Raw genomic sequence first — 22,532 nt, forward strand, 5'->3', positions numbered from 1 at the left:
AAATCAACATGGGTTCCAACAATGTTATTGCAGGTGGTGAAAAAAAGGTGATGCTTACTAGAGGTGTGCAAAATTTCCGATTCTTAGATTATTCGCGATTTGGCCGTGGAAGATTCGAGAACGATTCACAAACATCCAAATTCCGATTATTGAAATATGCCAAGTTAAGCAGAAGTACGACACACTCAGCGCGCCGCGCAGTCTTCGGTACGCAATTAGGGACGGAGCGAGAGTAGCTAAACATCATGCTTCTCATTACCCAGCCCCTCGGGTAACGCCAATGCTCAACTCACGGCTCTAGCTCAACTCATGCCACGAGATAAAAAAAAAAAAAAAAAACATACCTGACTGCTGCCGAAAAGCTGCTACAAGCCACATTGTGTTACGGTAGATATAATTTATATAGGACTAGATGCATTATAGCTTCGGTATCGTTACCAGCACATCTACAAAAAACTAGATGCGGGCGTTAGTAACGGCCGCCATCTTAAAGCAGTACACTTCCCTGCAAGGCTGTTGTTGCGAACCTTCCAAGCGAACCTAATTAACTTTTTATCTAAAATACTCCTAAATCGGTAAAATATTGACTTGAATCTATCTTTAAAATAGTTTTAAAACTTTTACATGTTGAAAGTAGACAAAAGAGAAATTATGGAATAACAGGAGCAATTTTAACAACTTTAGCGGTTGATTCACAACATTAAATTAATTGAAAGTAGTTTAAAGCTGCTGATATAGAATGGGGACTGGAGTTTTTTTATTTACTGTTATTTTTGTATATTTGTTTACTGATCTATGTTAACTTGATATTGAAATAGTAGTTTGGTTTAGCCTGAGAGGATTTTTGAACAATTTTGGAACCAATGTACAAAACAAATTTAAAAAAAAAAAAAAAAAAAAAAAAAAAAAAAAAAAAAAAGGGAGTGGGGTGCATCAATAATCGTTTTATAATCGAATCGGAGCCTCTGAATCGTAATCGTAATCGAATCGTTAGGTGCCCAAAGATTCCCAGCTCTAATGCTTACCATTACAACTGTCATGAATATTGATATGATAGAAAAATATGAACATGGGGTGCGCATCCGTGATATGGCTCGCTCAGGCTTTATGAGTTAAGCCAAAGAAATTGCCTGCTTCGTCAGTTTTCTAATCGTTCATTCCATCAACTTGTGCCTAGTGTCCCCTGCAGCAAGTAAACAAAGGGAAACTAAAAAGGCTCACGCTATCATGTCAGCCACCTGATGCGTTCAGGTACACCAACCATCATTGACAGTTACAAGATGTGATATTGTCATCATCATCGGTATCATTGACAGTTAAAAGATGTGATATGATTAACCCAAAGAAAGAAAGAACCGAAAAGACAAGGGCTGACGGGAGAAGCATATGCTTATTAAGTCCCGTCCCCTGCAGCCAAGGACGCACAATCAAAACATGGTAGAGTAGACATTGCACATTGCATTACATAAGCATTTTTTTTTTGTTTTTTTTGTGGTCTTCACATGAATTTTCTTTCCAGAAGTTATTGATTGGCCATAACACTTAGGTAAAGTTGTAGATCAGTTGTGATTAGCCTAGGGAGTCATGGAGGCCCACCTCCGCCACAGTCCGCTCAGGTGGGTTAGTCTTCATCCGCCCTGGCCTGGTTCCCGCGAGCGAGCCTCTCTTGGTCCCGGATCTCCGTAATAATTTTCGTCACCATTTGAGCGGTGGCAACACTTGACGCTGCTTGGTCCATCTTCATCTGGGAACAATCATCGCAGGCCTTGTTGAGGGTGACGCACGCCGCATTGACAGCGTCGCCAACGTTGCGAGCAATCTCCATTGCTTCTCTGCCGCATCACTCTCACCGAAAAACGGTGCATCCAATGTGCGCCAATAAGCAGCAGGAGGGCGAGAGCCAGCAGTGAGCCGAAAATGAAAAGATCTTCCACATCCTCGATCTGAAGAGCCGTCATGCATATATGGGCCTCCACTTGCCCCAGCCATCCTCCGTATATCCAATTGATATTTGAAGTCGTAACATCAATATTTATTGAGAATTTAGTGTAGGTTTTCGGGCTGTGGAACGAATTAATGGAATTATAATGTATTCTTATGGGAAAATCCTGCTAGACATACCACCATTTCGACACACAAACAAGGTCCTGGAACGAATTAATGTTGTATGTAGAGGTACCACTGTCATTCCATTAACGATCAATTTAATGTGAAAATGAATGCAAGGCTTGTTTGACCGACCATTATTTTACCTTTAAATTTCAGGTTCGTTATCCGACCCAGCGAACATTGCAGGACTAGCTCATTTTTGTGAGCATATGCTTTTCCTGGGGACAAAGAAGTACCCCAAAGAGAATGAATACAGCCAGTTCTTGAGTGAGCATGCTGGCAGCTCCAATGCCTTCACCAGTGGAGAGCACACAAACTATTACTTTGATGTCTCTCATGAGCACTTACAAGGGGCTTTGGATAGGTAAGAGATGATTTTTAAAATTGTATTTCATCTTTCATACACAATTTAGCCTGTATACACTACTGTGCAAAAGTCACTTCTTGGTTTTTGGCATCAGCTAGCATTTTGTCAGCTTTTTTAGGACCGATACAGAATATTAGTTGTTAGAGGGGCCGATAACCGATTTTTGGAGCCGATATTAATTTGCCGTAAAAGTGCAAAAATTGGCGTACAAAAACTGAATACTGCAAACACTGAACTTCATTGAAATGCCTAAAGCAGGGGTGCCCAATCCTGGTCCTCGTGAGCCCCTATCCAGCTTGTTTTCCCGTGTCTCCCGCCTTTAACACACCTGAATCAAATGATCAGCTCATCAGCAAGCTCTGCAGCAGCCTGATAACGATCCTGATTAGTTGATTCAGGTGTGTTAGAGGAGGGAGACATGGAAAGCAAGCTGGATAGGGGCTCTCGAGGACCAGGATTGGGCACCCCTGGCCTAAAGCATGTTTATTGAATCACACAAATAAAAAAATAATAGCTCCAGAAGTGCCTGAATTTCCTCAACTCAGAAACATCTCGTATAAAGTTGACTAAAAGGTTAAATAAATAGCTCTTTGGAAGAAAAAGTATTGTTCCAAAAAAAAAAAAAAAAAAAAAATGTTATTGTCCCACTGTGCTGCCGTCATAATGCGAATTATTTTTAAACAAGAATAACGTAGAAAAATGCTTGTCTTTATCAAATGCTTTATTGAGTTAGTTCAGTATAATCTGCTCACTGCTAAGAACAGCTGCACACAAACAATGAGTTGCCACAGCACTCTAGTTTTTAACAAGCCAAACAATGATTAACACATTAGGCGTCTTTGAAGGTAGCGCTGCCAAGCTTCTCTGGCAAGATCAAAGCTTCAATACCTGTCAATCATCGCTAACTTTAACAAGCAAAACTCACAGTGCACTGCTGACCAAGAAAAGCAGCAGGAGGGAGAATGAGGCTGTACGAGCATGAAACAGAAAACCATAGATAAGTATTTTTTAATTAAAAACAGGATCGCCTTCAACCCCTTCCGATCCTCTGAAAAATGACGTGATCCCCAGTCCCTATCCATATTTTTAAATTGACTTTTTCATATTGGCCGGTCGGATTTAAAAAAAAAAAACGCCATTACCAATATACCTTAGATTTCCAAATATCGGTCGGCCGATATATCGGTGTGTCTCTAGGTCAAAGTACTGTTTACTAATTTTGGATGTGAAACATGATAAATTACATACAGGGATATTTAGTCAACAGAATTACCTGGGGATATTCTATTCCTCAGAATTATAATGATATTGTTTGTTTATCATCCTCCATGATCCAAGAAATAGCCAAATGCCTATCAACAAAAGTGTTTTGTTTTTACGTGTTACTATTTTGTAACAGTGGATATAGGTCTGACCTCCACTGGACACTTAGCTAACAAATGCTTAGGGGGAAGCTGATGTTCTTTTCATTGCTGGGGGCACTGCTCACATAACAGCTGGGGTGGTTTTGAAAAAAGCACTCAGTCATTTGAGGTATATTGGATTACCTTCTTTTTAAATGAGGGGTATTCGAGCTGGCACCTGTTTGTAGAATAGGCTGATTGTTGTCCACTGCTGGTGTGTAGCGCGGACCATCTGGAACTACAAGAATAAAATTGTGTAAGCTACAGCTGATCATGTAATATTAATGATGTGCACCACATGTGCTAAGTTCAAACATCTTTTTGGGGTTGAAAATAGCTACATAAAATATAATATAAAACTAGGGCTGTCAAACGATTAAAATTTTTAATCGAGTTAATTACAGCTTAAAAATTAATTAATCGTAATTAATCGCAATTAATCTCAATTCAAACCATCTATGAAATATGCCATATTTTTCTGTAAATTATTGTTGGAATGGAAAGATAAGACAAGATGGATATATACATTCAACATACGGTAAATAAGGACTGTATTTGTTTATTATAACAATAAATCAACAAGATGGCATTAACATTATTAACATTCTGTTAAAGTGATCCATGGATAGAAAGACTTGTAGTTCTTAAAAGATGAATATTAGTAAAAGTTATAGAAATGTTATATTAAAACGCCTCTTAATGTTTTCGTTTTAATAAAATTTGTAAAATTTTCAATCAAAAAATAAACTAGTAGCCCTATTCTGTCCTCAATGTGTGTGAGTACACAAATTGACAGACAGTGAACATAAGTTCCAAAAAGAAATCAGACGGTGTGTCAAAGTTGCATGGGTTTTACTGAAGTCATCTCTTTTTGACAGGAGCACGTTTCTTGTATTTTTGTAAAACTGAAAATAACAAGGCAATGTTTCAATAACTTGCATAAATCACAAAATAACATAAAATGTACACACACGTGTCCATTTGAGCAGTAGCACTAGCCAATTAGCTCACAAGCATCTAACAATGTAACTGCATTTCACCATATATGTGAACAAATTCAAATACACATCATCAATAACTATCTAATACTCATGAATATAAACAAAGGAGGAATATAACTCACAAGCGATGCATGTATTAGACACAAACAGTGTGATGGGGCTATGAGAACTGCCACTGAATACTGGACGCGGACATTAGCTGGTCTGAATAGCACTGTCTATTAGTGTGAGTTCGCGTCGACATATAATTACGTCAGAAAAGCGCGCCAAAACCCAAATAATCAGCTGCACTGAATCGCCAGCAGAGGGCGACATTACGCCACATAACATATGCAAGTCACACCCAAGCGCCAGCAGAGGGCGGAAAAACTCCATAAAACACAATTAACAAGTTGGCCTTTCACTGTACTGACATTTAAATCTGTCTGAGCGGGCCTAGTGCGTTAATTGCGTCAAATATTTTAACGTGATTAATTAAAAAAATTAATTAACGCCCGTTAACGCGATAATTTTGACAGCCCTATATAAAACAGAAATTTTGTGTTGTAGTCAAGTGTGTTAGAACTATATGCGCTATGATCTCATCAATTTCCATGATATACATATAGATTTGCGCAGTTCTTCCTCTGCCCACTATTTGACGAGAGCTGCAAGGACCGCGAGGTGAACGCCGTTGACTCTGAGCATGACAAGAACCTGATGAATGATGCTTGGAGGCTCTTTCAGCTTGAGAAGGCAACTGGCAACCCAAAGCACCCCTTCAGTAAATTTGGAACAGGTAGCCCCTGATTAATTGACTTTACATAACAGGAAAGGAATACGTACTCTATTATTGATTGAAAGAACTTTCTGAGTGCAACTTGTTGTCATACCAATAACACTTTTAAAATAACAAAGCATGTGAAGAGCAATAACGTATTTAAGAGTTGCACAAGATATCATTAGTTTGAAAGGAGCACCTCCAGTCAATCATTAATTATGCCCCTTGCATACAGTACTTTGGATAGTTGAGAGTTTGACATTTTTGTATTCAGAAACCTTTAATGCATCAATAACATGTTTTTTAAATAGATGATATCAACATCTTTACCACGACTTGCTCCTTTTTTTGTCAATTTTGTTACATTTGAAAGTGAACACCTGATGGCAGTCTTGTACTCCATGGAACACTGCCTTTCTTTTGTAAATGTGTTCTTACACTTAAGACATTTAGATATTTACAATTTAATTATTTAGCATATTTTGGCATTTGTACACAATAAAAAAGACACAATTGCTTTTAATAACAGATTTAACAAATTAAAGTTCCAAAACTGTCCATGTTCAGAAATTGAAGCTCTCACAATTCTGAAATGACATGTAAGGACATAAGACTGCATTTTTGCTATCTGATAATATGTTGGTGAATATAAATGGGAAAAAACGGTGTACTCAAATGTTTTTTGTTGTAGGCAACAAGTTGACCCTCGAGACGAGGCCATCTAAGGACGGAATTAATGTGCGCCAGGAACTCCTTCAGTTCCACTCTACATATTATTCCTCTAATCTCATGGGCCTCTGTGTTTTGGGAAGAGGTAAGCAGGCAGAGGATAAATAAACAAAAGGGCAGATGTGTTCACATGATTGATAGCTCTATATTTGTTAAACCAGTGGTCTCCAACCCGGTCCTCAAAGGCCCGCTGTAGGTCGTGGTGCACAGATAGTTGAACCAATGAGGTTTCTGCTAAAACAGGCAGCACCTGACTGCAATCAACAGATTGCACTTGTAAAAAAACCTGATTGGTGAAAAAGTGTTGTCATTTGTCTGGTTGGAATGAAATCTTTTCCTGCTCCTACAGTTTTGAGGCAAACCCAGACACGTTTCACTTAGTTTTATTCTACGCTTACTCAAAATGTTTTCGTCCGTTTTAATGAAAAAAATATATATAAAGTAGTGGTGTCAAATTTATCGCATTAGCCGGCGGTAATTAATTAATTATTTATTTATTTTATTTTATTTGTCTCAACGCATGCACGGAATGAGTCGTTCATGCGTTGCTTCAAACAGTTTACAAAGATGCCATTTTAGCACATTGAGAGTGAAAAGGCAGAGAAATGCGAGTGGACACAGGCGTTCATTTGACTGCGCCTTTTTTTGGGGGGGCTTATGTTTTGGCAGCCACTACTAACAGTCATGGTTGGCCAACTTCCCATCATGCATTTGTGCGGAGCAAGAGACGATCTCTTTTTTTAACACGCTTAATTGAACACAATGCAGAACATATTGTGTACCATCTGCGGACCACTACTGACAGTCATGTTTGCCCAACTTCCCATCATGCATTTGGGCGGCGCAGGAGACATTCTACTTCTTAACACGCCTAACTAAACACAAAGCAGAACATACTGTATACCATTTGCAGCCACCACTGACAGTCTTGGTTGCCTAACTTCCCATCATGAATTTGGGCGGAACAGTTAAGTCGCTACAGTATCATTTAGTGAAAGCACAACAAAAATAATATTCCCATCTCTCAAAAAAATGATCACAAAAAGAAAAGCGCTTAATGCAAAGAGAACTGGCATTCCCAATCAAAATAGCTATGCAAAATACACATAAAACTTACTCAGACTTTGCCTTGGCTAGATCTAATTACTTCAAACCTCGCCATTGACACCTTGTGGTGTATTTCAATCACTACCTTACGTAGTTAAAGACACTGTGGAAGAACGGCAGGGAGCCCGATGTGACGTCACCACTCGGCGACGTCAACAACGGCGAGCTATTAGTTTATTTTTTGATTGAAAATTTCACAAATTTTATTAAAACAAAAACATTAAGAGGGGGTTTAATATAAAATTACTATAGCTTGTACTCAAATTTATCTTTTAAGAACAACAAGTCTTTCTATCCGTGGATCCCTTTAACAGAAAGAATGCTGATAATGTTAATGCCATCTTGTGGATCTGTTATAATAAACAAATACAGTACTTATGTACAATATGTTGAATGTTTATGTCCGTCTTGTCTCATCTTTCCATTCCAACAATAATTTACAGAAAAATATGGCATATTTTAGAGATGATTTGAATTGCAATTAATTACGATTAATTAATTTTTATGCAGCGATTAACTCTTAACTTAAAATTTTAATCGTTTGACAGCCCTAAAATTAAGGTTTCCAACCATTTCGAATGAACATTGTCTAACATAATTTTATAATCTACAAAGACAACTTTGTGATGATAATACACACTCAGCCGGAAAGCAGTACATTATTTTCAGTTAACCCTTTAAGGTCTGGGCCTATTTTGTCTGATTTTGCATGCCCTTGAAGTTGCCTTTATATTTCAAAGACAGAATTGTTTACGATGGCCTGGTTTGGTCCCTTTTTTTGTGACACCTTGAACTTCATGTCCAAACTGTTGTTTCCTTCACTGACCAATTATAAATCATAATTTTGGGCCCAAAAAGACCAAAAATTCCAAAATCGTTTTGTCAAAATTTTTAATATTGATGTCCAATTGACAACCAAACATGCGTAACGAACCGTTTTGAAACTTTGTAATATTTATTCAACATGTTAGGATGAACATTCAACCAAAAAAATTTAGAATAAATAGTCTTTTATTTGACAATTCAACATAAACAACAGGTATAGCCATAGGCGTTTTTTGCATTTATACATGCTCTAGTCAAAACAGGTTATATACAGCAGACCAAACAGTGAAGAACAGTGAAAAAATATACCATCTAACACAAAAAGTTTAGGTATTGCGGCCCATCACCTGATGAAAACTATGTACACACAATCAAGCTTCTTGAACACACATTTATATACACAAATTGAGAAGACTGATTGTGGGGGAAAAAAAAAAATATATATATATATATAACATTGGGGAAAAAAGTCTTTTCAAAAATATTTACAATAAACAAGTTAAATTTTTTTCAGGCATGCCACTCCGAAAAGCAGTTTCGTCCTGGAATTAGGCACAGGGCTACATCACAGCCCACACTTCCATGGGGTGTCGGTCCTCTTTCCACCCTTCCATTTTCATTTCACTTTACTTTCATTGTCACTATAAATGTACATGAAACAAAAGTCAGTATTTATGAAAATAATAAAGTATAAAATAAAAATATATACAGCAATAAATAATAATGGAAATCTATATGTATGACAATAGAAAGAATACCGTAGCTGAATATGTGCTACATCCCTAATCTTCATATAGAAAGAAGACCACAAATTATACTTCGATCTGATATGCACATTTTATTATTACATACACAAACACGCACTTATATTGCATCAAAATTAACTTCGTCTTGCAATATCAAAAGAAACTTTTACAGCATTAAAAAAAAAAAAAAAAAAAGCGAGTTGGCTTACCTCTGCTCGTCGATGGCGTCACCCACGTGTTCAAATCCGTCACTATCTTCACTCGAGGACTCTTCCGAAGAAGACGATGATGACGAATTTGGACCACCCTCTTCCTCAAGTTGATCAAAAAGCACAATTGCTTGCGCTAAATTTAGTTTTCCATTCATCCTCAAAGTCACACAAAGTCGCTCGCTCGCTTGCTTGATTCAAACGGCCGTCGCTCGCCCCCTCGCTGCTTCAGAACACTCCTGCCTCTCGTTCGGTGGAACCTCGCACGGCAGTTATATTTATTAAAAAAAAAAAACGCATTTTGTGCTTCCACTGTGACTTCGAAAGGGTTCGTTTGATTTGTGTTTTTTTCATGGAGCTTCCGTTTTCAAAAAGGACAAGAAATGATGGAAATATAGACATAAACAAATGATCCATGCAGCGTTTTAATGTTTTTTTGAGAGGACAATAAAACTATAAAACCTAAATGACAATATCTCACGTTTTAGTTGGTCGATTGACTTCAAATAACAACGAGAGTAAACCGCAACTTCCGCACTTTAAAACGAGCCCAACCAACGGCATGTGGGTGACGTAATTAAAACGCGAGGGTGCTTCAAAGACGACGTGCGCTGAGGACGCGCCGGCGCGTCCTTCGACTCTCAAGGGTTAATTATACCCACCAAGGACACCATCAGATGTATGTAAAGTAAGTTGCCCGAGAGTTTAAGACGATGCTGTCAAGCTATCTACACTAAATGCTAACACGAACGCAAATGCTGATCACTCAGCACAGACCTTTTAAATGCTAAAGCGACATTGCATATTCGCTCTTGCCAAGATTAAAAACAAATCTTACCATGTGTTTCAAAACAAACAACCCTGGTGAGGACATGAGTGAGTGAGTGAGTGGGTGGGTGGGTGGGGCTGGTCAGCACGTCACATAAGTGACACAACCAAACATTCTTAGCATGCAGGCTAACTACACATACGATTAGAAAATGTCACACATTGTGAACATATGATGGATACTATTGCGCATTTCCATCTCATTCTCATCTTGTCAAGACGTAAACTAGCATTCGTTTCGTTATGTTTTAGTCTACCGAGGCACGTTTTCAGGTAGTTAGTTTCGTCATCGTCATGGTTATGAAAAAATTGTTCGTCAACGAAAAATATTTTAGTTAGTCATTGTTGACGAAAACAACAATGAGCACATATAAATTATGAACATCCTGAACTCAAAGCTTGAAAAATATGTTTTGCAAGCAAAATAGTGTCATTTGAAGATAATTTGTACGAAAATTGAAATTAGAAGTCAAAACAGAAACATGTCTTCATCATAAAAGTTCCTATGCTGAATAGTTTGGCTCAGAAATATAAGTGTTATATTATTTTAATATCCACAGAATCCTTAGATGAGCTGACTTCTATGGTGGTCAAATTATTTGGAGAAGTAGAGAACAAGAATGTGCCTATCCCGGAATTTCCTGATCACCCCTTTCAGGATGATCATCTGAAGGTGAGCTTTTCTTCTTTGTCCTTGCTGTTATTTTTTTCCCTGGTATTATTTAACAAAGATGATTTTCATGTTTGTGGTTCCAGCAATTCTACAAAGTGGTGCCCATAAAAGACATAAGGAATCTGTATGTGACGTTCCCCATCCCAGACTTGCAGAAATACTATAAATCAAACCCAGGACATTATCTGGGACATCTTATCGGTCATGAAGGACCTGGAAGTTTGTTATCGGAATTGAAATGTAAAGGTAAGGTATACAGAATATTCACATAGTAATATAATTTAGTATGCACCTGTTAAAAAATTCCATCAAAAGTGATATAAAACTTTCCTGAAATTGGCTTTCTGTTAAGGCTGGGTAAATACACTTGTTGGAGGTCAAAAAGAAGGGGCCAAAGGATTCATGTTCTTCATTATCAATGTGGACTTGACGGAAGAAGGCCTTGGTAAGTTGTGTGTTTACTTGTGGAGGGTTCGCCAGTCTGGCATTTGTGGAATAAATGGGAATGAAAATAACCTCTGCCTGTGGATGTCGCCAACAGTGCATGTCGAGGACATTATCTTCCACATGTTCCAATATATCCAGAAACTGCGCACTGAAGGACCTCAGGAGTGGGTGTTTCAGGAATGCAAGGTAGCTACAGTGTTACATTTGGAGAAATAAAACATCTCCGTTGTAATTTTATGTATTTTAATCTCGCTGTAAATCTGAAATATACAAAAGTACAATGACTCTGATTCTGTCTGTTGCTATAGGATTTAAACAAGGTAGCCTTCCGGTTCAAAGACAAGGAGCGACCTCGTGGCTATACCTCCAAAGTATCTGGTTTACTGCACGTACGTATGTGCCCTCTCTATGTGCAAAAGTTGTTTTCTCAGAGTTATATTAGACTATTACAACTTGTGAACCCTGTCCTGACGATCACCAGCCTCCCTGATACTATTCTTCACTTACATTACCCCCGTAGTATTATCCACTAAATGAGGTTCTAGCAGCAGAGTACCTTTTGGAAGACTTCAGGCCAGACTTGATTGAGATGGTGCTGGATAAACTGAGACCAGAATATGTCAGGTTAGTGCAAGAAGATTTAAAAACAAATCATTTCGAAAAGCAACTTTTATTTTCCGCCTGTTGAAAATGAACCTTTCTCCATCTCCTGTCAATTGTGTGCCAAATGCCGTTTTTAATCGCGCAAGTTGTGGTCTGGTTACAAACGTGTTTTTATTATTAGACTTGTGGAACTGAAATTCATTATGTCAGTGTCAGCAAGCAAAAAGACATAAACACACACTGCATAGAAGTGATGAGCCACTGTGTGTATAAGTATCTAAAATCAATATACAGCCGTTTTGACCGCAAAAATTACCGTATTTTTCGGACTACAAGTCGCACCTGAGTATAGGTTGCACCAGCAATAAAATGCCCAACGAAGAGGAAAAAAACATATATAAGTCGCACCGGAGTATAAATCACATTTTGGGGGGAAATTTACTTGATAAAATCCAACACATAGAACAGACATGTCATCTTCAAAGGCAATTTAATATAAAATACAATGGAGAACATGCTGAATAAGTGTACAGTGTACAGTGCATGAACAACGAAACGCGAATATATACGCTACGGCTCGGTTCTGGCTATTCAGCGGGCTAAACTCCCAAATGATGATGCTGGACGTCCGCATAATTTGCTGAATCAATTTCGTCCTTGATAAAAAAAAGGGTCGCATCAATGTAAATAAATGATGATTAGGTGCTTTTACAGCGATGACAAAAACGGTTAGCATGCGTTCGCTAGCATTAGCACATCGTTCAAACAACCACACAACCGGCTCTAAGTGTCCGATCGCGGGTGGAAAACATACAACAACAACAGAAAAGATGACATACAGAGGCGTTGCCTCTGTAGAGATATTTTACAAGCATAAACAATGAACGTACAGTGGGGAGAACAAGTATTTGATACATTCACAATGGGAAAACCCATTGGCAGTGTATCAAATACTTCTTCTCCCCACTGTAGGTTCGCAGCCGTGTTTCTCTCTCGCTAACTCGCCCACTCATTGCCAAAGGCAGAACGCGAACGTGGCCATAGCTATTAAGAGTTATTCAGATAACTATAGCATAAAGAACATACTAACAAGTTTACCAAACCATCAGTGTCACTCCAAAACACCAAAATAACATATGAAATAATATCATAATGTGTTAAGAATTTCACACATAAGTCGCTTTTCAGTACAAGTCGCACCCCCAGTCAAACTATGCAAAAAACTGCGACTTATAGTCCGAAAAATACTGTGTTTTTGTCTACACAATGAATTCCTGCATTAATATACATGATTGTCATTTTGCATATCAATAATGAAAATCTTATCTTACTCCAGGGTTGTTTTAGTCTCAAAGTCATTTGATGGTCAAACAGACAAGACAGAAGAATGGTATGGGACGCAGTACAAACAGGAGGCGATATCCGACGAGACTATCGAGGTGGATTGATCAAATTTCTCTGCTGGCAGTCATATTTTTCCTCTAGAGATAAATGCTTTTGATAGATGACATCAGGGTAAGTTAAGCATGTTTTTTCAGAAATGGGCCAGTGCGGACCTCAACGGAAAGTTCAAGTTACCAATGAAAAATGAGTTCATCCCTACAAACTTTGAAATTTACCCTCTTGAGAAAGACTCTCCTGCTGTCCCTGTTTTAATCAAGGCAAGTGGGTTTGCTGCTGTGTTTGAGATCAAAGTAGTGCCACTGTTAATTACATTAAAATCTGCTGTGTTATTCTGTTCGCTATGATCACAGTGCATCAAACAAATTAAAACAAGGCTCACTTTTGTACGTTTTTAGGACACGGCAATGAGCAAGGTGTGGTTCAAGCAGGATGACAAATTTTTCCTCCCTAAAGCGTGTCTGAACTTTGAGTTCTTCAGGTATGTAATTATTCAGTTGCAAAGGCAAATTATTTACTAATGGTGCCTTTTTTGAAACACATAAAATATCTTGATTTCACATTAGTTTGTCTTAAAACCATAAAGAAACTGCTGATTGAGACACAACTGTACACTTGTGCGGGAAAGAAAAATTCATTTACAATGTGCAATTTTTTTTATTGTTGTTATGGTGGAATATCAGTTTTCATCCCAAATCTACCAACACATGTCAAACGTATTTGAAACATAGCATTAATTATATCCAAAAGCATTTTTTTTAAAGATTTAGCATGAGTTTAAAATTATATAGATTTTCTTTTATCTTTATTTTTATCTGTAATATTAATCACCATATGTTCTGTGCTGAAATAAATATACCTTATATGTAATCATCTTTTTTGCTTGTTTTCGTTTCTTATGGGGAAAAAAAACAATCAAATATTTTAATCACTGCACTTTTTATTTTTTTCCTTTGACCACTACTATTTTTCTACAGCCCGTTTGCATATGTGGACCCATTACATTGTAACATGGCTTACTTATACTTGGAGCTCCTAAAGGACTCCCTCAACGAGTATGCATATGCAGCCGAGCTAGCCGGTTTGAACTATGACCTTCAAAATACCGTCTATGGGATGTATGTAAGTATTCTGATTCCCTCGCTGTAACGTACATGTTGCATCCCAAACCTAAAGAATTCCCTTCTACTCTCCCCTAGACTGGGCTGTAGTGGCTTAGCCAGGCTTTAATTCCATGAATCATGAAAATCAAGTATATTTATGCACATTTAATACATTGTTTAACGCCATATGTTAATTCACTGGCTGCCATTGATGGTGATAGACGTCCAATCAGTGTTGTTTTCGTCAACGAAAATATTTCGTCAACGAACAGTTTTTTTCATGACAATGACGTGACAATGACGAGCTAAAAAAATGTCTTGGGAGACTAAAACATAACGAGACGAATGCCAGTTGCTGTCTGACTAGACGAGAACGAGATGAAAATTCGCCATAGGTTCTGTCATAAGTTGTGACATGATGTGTGACATTTTCTTACCGTATGTGTAGTTAGCACGTATCTTAGCAGTGTTTGGTCGAATAACTAATGTGGTGTGCTGCGCAGTCCCCTTGCCCCACACACACGCTTGTGTCCAGTCCAGGCTCCGATAGTGAAACATATGTGTCAGGTGCTGCTTGCTAGTTTTGTTTTCTTATCTTGTCTAGATATGCCATGTTGCTTTAGCCTTTAAAGGTCCGTACGGAGTGATCATCACACTACGTAACTTGTAGCGTTAGCATAGCATTCGCGTTGACATAGCATTTGCCCTAACATTAGCATTTAGGTTGGTGTTTGGTGCGTCCAGTTGAGTTTAATTAATTGAAAATAATGTGCTGTTTTCCTGCTGAGTGTGTATTATCTACAATCGTGTGCTCGTGTCATCTGTCAATGTTTATTTGAAATTGGAAAAGGAAACCTTTTGTTATTTATCCATGGACTTTTGGAGTTTATAGACAAAAACATTTTGAAAACAACACAAAATTTGATTTTTTTTTTTTTTTTTTTTTACTTAAACTAGACGAAGACGAACACATTTTGAAATGGCTAAAATATGACTAAGATGAAAATTAAAAATGCTGGCAAAAAAATACTGCGTCAATCGCTGCCATCCACCGTCCAATGGCAGTGAAACATGATTACTGTATTTTTTGGACTATAAGTCGCACCTGAGTATAAGTCGCATTTTGGTCGGGGAAATTTACTTGATAAAATCCAACACATAGAACAGATATGTCATCTAGAAAGGCAAATTAAAATAAAAATACAATAGAGAACAACATGCTGAATAAGTGTACAGTATGATAATGTTACATGATGCATGAACAACAAAATTCGAACGTGGCTTGTATGGTAACGTAACATGGCTATTAAGAGTAATTCAGATAACTATAGCATGAAGAACATGCTAACAAGTTTACCAAACCATCAGTGTCACTCCAAAACACTAAAATAACATATGAAATGATATAATAATGTGTTAATAATTTCACACATAAGTCACTCCATAGTATAAGTCGCACTCCAGCCAAATTATGAAAAAAAAAACTGCGACTTATAGTCCAAAAATACGGTACTCAATGCCAGCCATCTCGGTGGAAATGGATCTGGTGTGTGTTACTGTCAATGGCAGTGAATGAGTTAATAAAAGTATACATACTGGACCTGGCTGATGTCAAGTATAGCTTTTGTTCTATGCGCATATTCTCATCCTTCATCAGTCTCTTTCCCCTTTTCAATGATTCCCCTCCCCCAAATCACTCATTTCTATCGAGTATTTTAGTGTTAGGTTCCGTCATAGTTATGCGGGACACAATGCCAATCACGAGGCTGCATATACATACTCTTCCTGTCATTCTTCAAATACGTGGACTTTCGTTCATTCCCATCAAATGTTTTTTTTTTGTTGTTGTTTCTGTTCTTTACCCCCTTCCTTCTGTAGTCGCTACTTATACGCAGATCCACTGCACTGCAATATGACCTACCTGTTGCTCAGGTTACTGAAGGATGATTTAAGAGAGTATACATATGCAGCCCGTCTGGCAGGGCTGGTGTATGGCATAGCCTCAGGGATGAATGCCATCCTAGTAAGTAAGATGTTTGAATGCTGAAGGGAAGTGGAGCTAATTTTGAGGCATTTCAAGTGTGCAAATATAATTGCTTGCTTGCTTTGACTGTTTTCTGTTTCCAAGCTGCAGTTCTTTGGGGAGTTTTTGATTCCCGTTGTCAGTTCCATCAGAGATTTAGGGGTCATTTAAATGGCAACGGGGGTGACAATGCAAAAAGTTTCCCCGAAAGCCCTATCGTTTACACAGCGACAGTGTTTTGGGGGGCTGAAAACGCAAAAATTTGAAAACACCATCTCGAGTGGAAATCTGGAAAAAATAATTAAATGAGGATATAAGTACAACAAAAGAACAATTGGCTAACTTGGATAACAAAAATCTGCTAGCTTGAATGCTACAAAATGCAATTTTTTTTTAACAATGCTCTCAAGAAATCGTTCAAACACATATTCCCACAAAAAAACGCTAAATATACCTATGAACTAAATTACAAATGCATTAAAAAAAACATTAATTCAAACAAAACTTACCGTATGTTGGTCTTAACAGGGAGCAGCTGGATTCAGCCATGTTAATAATGTATGTAATGAGTAATATAAAATTCACTGATGCCACTAAAAGGCAGTGTATCCACACAGATCAATAAAACTAAATGCAAACACTTTCAAAACTAACCATTACGCCACTCTAATTAAACCGAATACTTGAAACAGCAAAATTTGATTCAAAGCTTTTTTTCTATTCAAGTTAATCGATTAATCGTTGCAGCACAATAATTTGCTTTTTATGCACACATTAACCACTTAACAAACAGAACAATGCAAAAAGTTGCTGAAAATATAACGCAAATGTTGAGTTTCGACTAATATCAAGTGTAACAAATGTTTTCACCTTACCTCAACCTACGCTCTTATCCCTAACATTTTGCGTTGTTTGGAAAAACACACTAATCCCTCTCTGCTGGTATTGATCATTAACACATTGAAAACAATGGTGGGCTCTCCTTGACAACGCTTTGGGGACTATGTGAGTTGTATTAATTAGTGGGAGTCAGTGTTATCAGTCAAGCCAGCTGGCAATTTGTCAAGGTTAATGTCGGGGGACATGACTTTTAACAAGTGCCACCCAAGGGACCCATGATGTGGTTAGGAATTGGAGTGATTGCTGAATCATGAAGTCTTTTGAAGGGTATTAATGACACTTGTAATGTAGTGACTTTCGGTCGTTGACTCCAGATCCAATAGTGATGAATGACTAAAATTATTTGACAGCCACTGATTATGCCCTTAAACCGTCTGCTCTTTGTCACTGCTCCAGCTCTCTGTTAAAGGTTACAATGACAAGCAGGACATCCTATTGAAGAAGATCATTGAGAAGATGGCCACATTTGAGATCGATGAGAAGCGTTTTGACATCATCAAGGAAGCGGTACTTTATTATTATTATTTTTTGTGATCATTGTGCTCTACCATGGAGGATTTTACATTATTTCATTTGTATACATTTCTCCCCCCTTTTTTGGCAGTATATGAGGTCTTTGAATAACTTCAGAGCAGAGCAGCCACACCAGCACGCCATGTATTACCTCCGTCTACTCATGACTGAAGTTGCTTGGACTAAAGATGAGCTCAGAGAGGCTTTAGAGGGTGAGATTTCTTTTATGTGGAGTGATGCCTTGGAGTACATAATTTAGGTTCATTTTGTGAGTCATAGTGAAGGCATTCCTTTTGAATTCAGGTCAGATATGCAGTTTCATTCAAGGTGGAGTGTGTTAGCTCTATAATATGTGAGTGGTAAAATGGGCCAAAATATTAACATTTGGTATCCAAGTACATATTATTTTTTATTACGAATCATTATTGTATTTTTTAAAAATACTATTTTACCTCTACATATGAATTTAATTTGTTCCAGGACCTGGTTTGTAAGTCGAAATGGCCGTATGTCGAGCAGGATTTTCCCATGAAAATTAGGGGTGCACGATATCCATTTTTTGAAACCGATATCGATAACTTCCTGCTCCTCAAAGCCGATATCGATAACCGATAATAAATATATAATTTTTTAAATGTATAACCTGAGTTTTTGAACACCTGGAGGTTTAAAAAAAATAGTGGTGGATTCAACATAGATTTGCCTTTGATCTCATCAGATTTTTCATAATGACATGAACAAAACCGTGCTTTTCACTTCTGCACTGCCCGACAGCCAGCTAAGAATGAATGCACTTCCATAAACCACAAGGCTTGGGCTTTTCTTGCTTTTATGGGAAGACACTCGTCTTAATATCGTGAAAGTACAACAGAAAAATACACATATTCAATACGCAATATACAACAAACTGCAGTTACTGCACAATACACTTATATACACAACTATTATATGTATAGCATAGCACACTAGCTTGAGCTACTAAAGCATTGGCTGGCTTCTATAACACAACTTATGAAGTTCTGTACATATGACCCTTCACCACAGAAGTAAACATATTTTGCACATCCATATGTAATAGTAAACATAAAATACTTACATATATTTACGAGGCGGAAACGTAACAGAAAGCATTCACGACTGTCAATGCTACCGCTAGACACCGCAATGTGTAAGTGATTGAACCAAACTACTGTAACAAAAAATAGGTGCATTGAATTATTCTGAACAGCAGGTGGGAACAATGCCCCGCAAATGGTCAACTGATTTCCCATACTAGTGTGTAAAGTTCAAAACGAGAACAGTACATATTATCGATCCTATTATAAATGTTATTGGATTTATCGGGATGACGTCATAATTCCTATTATCGGACCGATAATTATCGGACCAATAATTATCGTGCACCAGTAATAGGAATACTTTATAATTCGATTAATTTGTTCCACAGCCCAAAAACCAACGCTAAATCTTTAATAAATACTGCAGGTTGAATTACAAATAGCAATTACACGTAACCAACAAATAATAAATAAATACAAATTGGAATAATAATAATACTGTATGATAATGTAACAAATTGGGTTCTAATGTGGATGTTGTGTTTTGCATGCTGTTCCTGAATGCACTGAGTGACTGACGCGAGAGAGCGAGAGGTGTGTTAGAGTGGGAAGCTTTTACTTTTTTTTTATCTTGATGTTGGCTAGGGCGGACAGTTGCACAAGGTCTGAAATAAATGATTAAAAACCTGACGAAGCTGGCGACTTCCTTGCAGATGTTACAATAAGAATAATAATAATGAGATATCATAGACATATTTCGGCCGTTTTGTAAAGTCAGTTTACTGACGCGCACACCATGCTCATATTTTTCTATCGTTTCCTTCTTAATTTCAATGGTAAGTGTCTTTTTTTTTTTTCCCACCTCCACTAACCTTCTTGGGAACCCAAGTTGATTTCTCTCACAAGAAAACCCACCATGCGTCCGTCCTGCAGGAAAACAATTGCGACGCTGTCATAAATCATCGTATTTCGAGCATGTCTTCATATGTCGGGACAAATATTGAGTCAAATTTTACATCTGATGTCGAAAGGATCGTAAACAACCGTTCAAAAGTTATATGATACACTCCGGTTCAAAAGTTTGGGGTCGCTTAGACCCAAACTTTTGAACGGTTGTGTATGTCGAGGTACCACTGTATATTTTATCAAAAATCAAAAATTTATAATGAATGCATTTTTTACTAAACTAAATTAATAAAATTAGAATGAATAAGAACTGAAATACACTCTGGTTATGCCCCCCAATAACATTCTGATGATTAAAAAAAAATGTTAAAAGAGCATTTAACTTATTCCCTGATTATGACAAAAATAGACTTCCATTTCATTTGGTCTGGCTGTTTTAGTGCTTTTGAAGGCGCTAGACATCCATTCCATTTGCTTCTAGGATCTCCCAGTCAAAATGGATTGCACGTCTAGTGCCGTAAATGGCAGCCGATGAATGCCATATGAAGCCTTAAAAACACAATTTCTACAGTCATTTTTCTTGAACCAATTCTTCATTGACAGCAAAGTGGGTTATTTCATTGTTTTTTCATCCAATAAATCTGTTACCTGTATTTCAGATGTAACTCTCCCGCGCCTCAAGGCGTTCATACCGCAGCTGTTGTCACGGTTACATATTGAAGCCCTTCTCCATGGCAACATCACCAAGGAGGTTTGCTCGTGTTCTGCTTTTTAAAAATGTTTTGTAATTACAATTCTTTACCGGTTAAAATATATTCTTTCCCACTCTCCTCTATCCTAAATTAGTCTGCCCTCAGCATGATACAAATGGTGGAAGACACTCTCATTGAGCACGCACGCACGAAACCTCTCCTACCAAGCCAATTGATCCGCTACAGAGAGGTGCAGGTTCCAGACGGTAGGTCTCATACTCCATCACACTCCAGTTAAAGCACTTGTAATCAACCCCCAGCATGTTTCCACAGCGACCAAACAGAAGGGCCCTCAGCCTTTGTCCATGCTTAGTCTTTGCTAATAGTCTTTTGCTGGAAAAGACCTCAATTAATTGTAACATTTCTGATTTCGACTCAAAGCACATATGCTGTATGTGTGTACTTTAAAGTATGTTGCCCAGAAGGCAAGCAATAAGTATACTTCTTTCTTTTGTTGTTGTCGTTTTTTTTTTTTCTTTTCACTTTTAGTAGAGTAAAAAACTGAATCAATTTTCAAAATCCATACCACATAGAGCACACAACTCTTAATCATTGGTTTGGCACTTGTTGCAGTGCTTTTTGACTAGAATTAGTCATTGCTGTATCCCCATTTTTAAAGAAAGTAGAAATACAACTATGCAAATTAGGGGTGCACCGATCACAATTTTAATCCTAAATTTTTTTCAAAGTCTGAACCGCTAAACTTTTTTTCTGATCAAACAACAGCATTGCACCTTTAAGTCTTTCGCTCCCAGTTACATGTACAGTTTTACATGTACAGTTTTACATGTATATAAAAAAACAAACACTGACAGTGCTAGACATCCAATACATTTTGACTAGGAGGGGCGAATGTACAAATGTTCATGGTTAATATGTCATATAAATATCCAAACTAATAATTTAGAACTGAATTTCCCCAAAAATCTAATATAGCGATGTTTTTGCTTTATAAAAAGATTACAAGGTTTGAGGAAATTATTATTTTTTTCTTGAAAGAACTACTAATCTTAATGCCTTTTAAGGCTGGAAGAGTTAGAATGTGAGCCATATATGTGCATTCACTAAAGACAGTACGTATTATCTGACTGAATTCACTCACAAAGGTAAGTAATGAGGCCATCTCGTGTCTGCAAAACAGGTACCACTCTATCTATGCAGAAGCCTAATATGAATTCCACTCCTTCATACATTAATATATATATATATATGTGTATATATGCATAGAGCAGGGGTCCCCAACCTTTTTTGCACCACGGACCGGTGTTATTTGGGTCTTTTTTTACCACGGACCGGTGTTCTGACTAATTTTGCAACCCATCAAAAATTGCAACGATGTGGTTCTGCGCATGCGTGTAATGTTAAACATAGCCGCAAAATGCGCAAGTGCAGCGATTCCAAAGTAAACACTACAAACTTTCTTGAAAGAAAGGAATATTAACTTACGTTTGATCATGGAAGGACTTGAAGAAAAGTTCTCAGATATTTCCTGCCGTGTAAACTGCACACAACAACTGCACACCGCTCTCACCATTAAAGACTTCGCCTTGTCGTTAAGCATTAATTAAGAAGCCCGCTTCACAAAGATACGATGTTGAAAATTGTAGCAAGGTTTTCAAAGCTCTCGTAGCAATGTCAGGATATTCCGGAAAGACTTTAATCCAGAACCTCGTTCGAGTTTTTGTCTCAAATGTACGTTTAATAAGGTCGCCGTCATTTGCGATCTCGACAAGTTGATCTTCCTGTTGCACAGACATGTTCGAATCACTCGGTTTATTCACAAACGGGTCACAAATCCACTCCTTCGCAGTTCGTGGGTCTTCGAGGATGTAGGCTCATCAGGTGCCCTTTTTGCCGTAAAAATATCTCCAAAGACGTCTGTTTTCCAGTCATCTTTGCTTGTGTGGGGGCTAATTATTTCCGGGAACAAATGTGCTGCGCCCGCAGCCTAGTAATGCGTTATTATCGAGGACAAGCGCACATAGATATATTATATACACGAACAAGATGTACTGCTAGCAGTCCAATCAATGGATTTCTATGACGACATTCTAATCTATCCCGTAGTA

General features: G+C 37.7%; 2 protein-coding genes across 6 annotated transcripts in view; one reads left to right on the top strand and one right to left on the bottom strand.

Moving 5' to 3' along the window:
- LOC130923056 (kynurenine 3-monooxygenase) overlaps window positions 1-5,125 on the bottom strand; it is a 46,805-nt gene extending 41,680 nt beyond the window's left edge. Inside the window, exons 1-2 of one of the 3 annotated variants that reach the window (XM_057848467.1) lie at window positions 5,003-5,125; window positions 4,024-4,117 (exon numbers count right to left, since the gene is read on the bottom strand). The gene's annotated coding sequence lies outside the window, so the exon portion shown is untranslated. The remainder of the gene's footprint in view (window positions 1-4,023; window positions 4,118-5,002) is intronic. The other 2 variants (XM_057848470.1, XM_057848466.1) reach the window with 2 other exon arrangements.
- The window catches only part of ide (insulin-degrading enzyme), a 39,566-nt gene that overhangs the window by 1,272 nt on the left and 15,762 nt on the right, over window positions 1-22,532 (top strand). For 2 of the 3 annotated variants that reach the window (XM_057848462.1, XM_057848464.1), the window contains exons 3-19: window positions 2,266-2,473; window positions 5,489-5,658; window positions 6,332-6,454; window positions 10,645-10,757; window positions 10,841-11,003; window positions 11,110-11,202; window positions 11,299-11,390; window positions 11,513-11,593; window positions 11,725-11,828; window positions 13,144-13,246; window positions 13,346-13,468; window positions 13,607-13,689; window positions 14,186-14,330; window positions 17,631-17,741; window positions 17,839-17,959; window positions 20,371-20,462; window positions 20,558-20,669. In XM_057848462.1, the coding sequence (XP_057704445.1) occupies window positions 2,266-2,473; window positions 5,489-5,658; window positions 6,332-6,454; window positions 10,645-10,757; window positions 10,841-11,003; window positions 11,110-11,202; window positions 11,299-11,390; window positions 11,513-11,593; window positions 11,725-11,828; window positions 13,144-13,246; window positions 13,346-13,468; window positions 13,607-13,689; window positions 14,186-14,330; window positions 17,631-17,741; window positions 17,839-17,959; window positions 20,371-20,462; window positions 20,558-20,669 (2,037 nt within the window). Of the gene's footprint in view, window positions 1-2,265; window positions 2,474-5,488; window positions 5,659-6,331; window positions 6,455-10,644; window positions 10,758-10,840; window positions 11,004-11,109; window positions 11,203-11,298; window positions 11,391-11,512; window positions 11,594-11,724; window positions 11,829-13,143; window positions 13,247-13,345; window positions 13,469-13,606; window positions 13,690-14,185; window positions 14,331-16,189; window positions 16,335-17,630; window positions 17,742-17,838; window positions 17,960-20,370; window positions 20,463-20,557; window positions 20,670-22,532 lie in introns of all 3 variants that reach the window. The other variant, XM_057848463.1, reaches the window with a different exon arrangement.

This window comes from Corythoichthys intestinalis, chromosome 10 (assembly GCF_030265065.1).
Source record: "Corythoichthys intestinalis isolate RoL2023-P3 chromosome 10, ASM3026506v1, whole genome shotgun sequence".
Lineage (NCBI taxonomy): Eukaryota > Metazoa > Chordata > Actinopteri > Syngnathiformes > Syngnathidae > Corythoichthys > Corythoichthys intestinalis.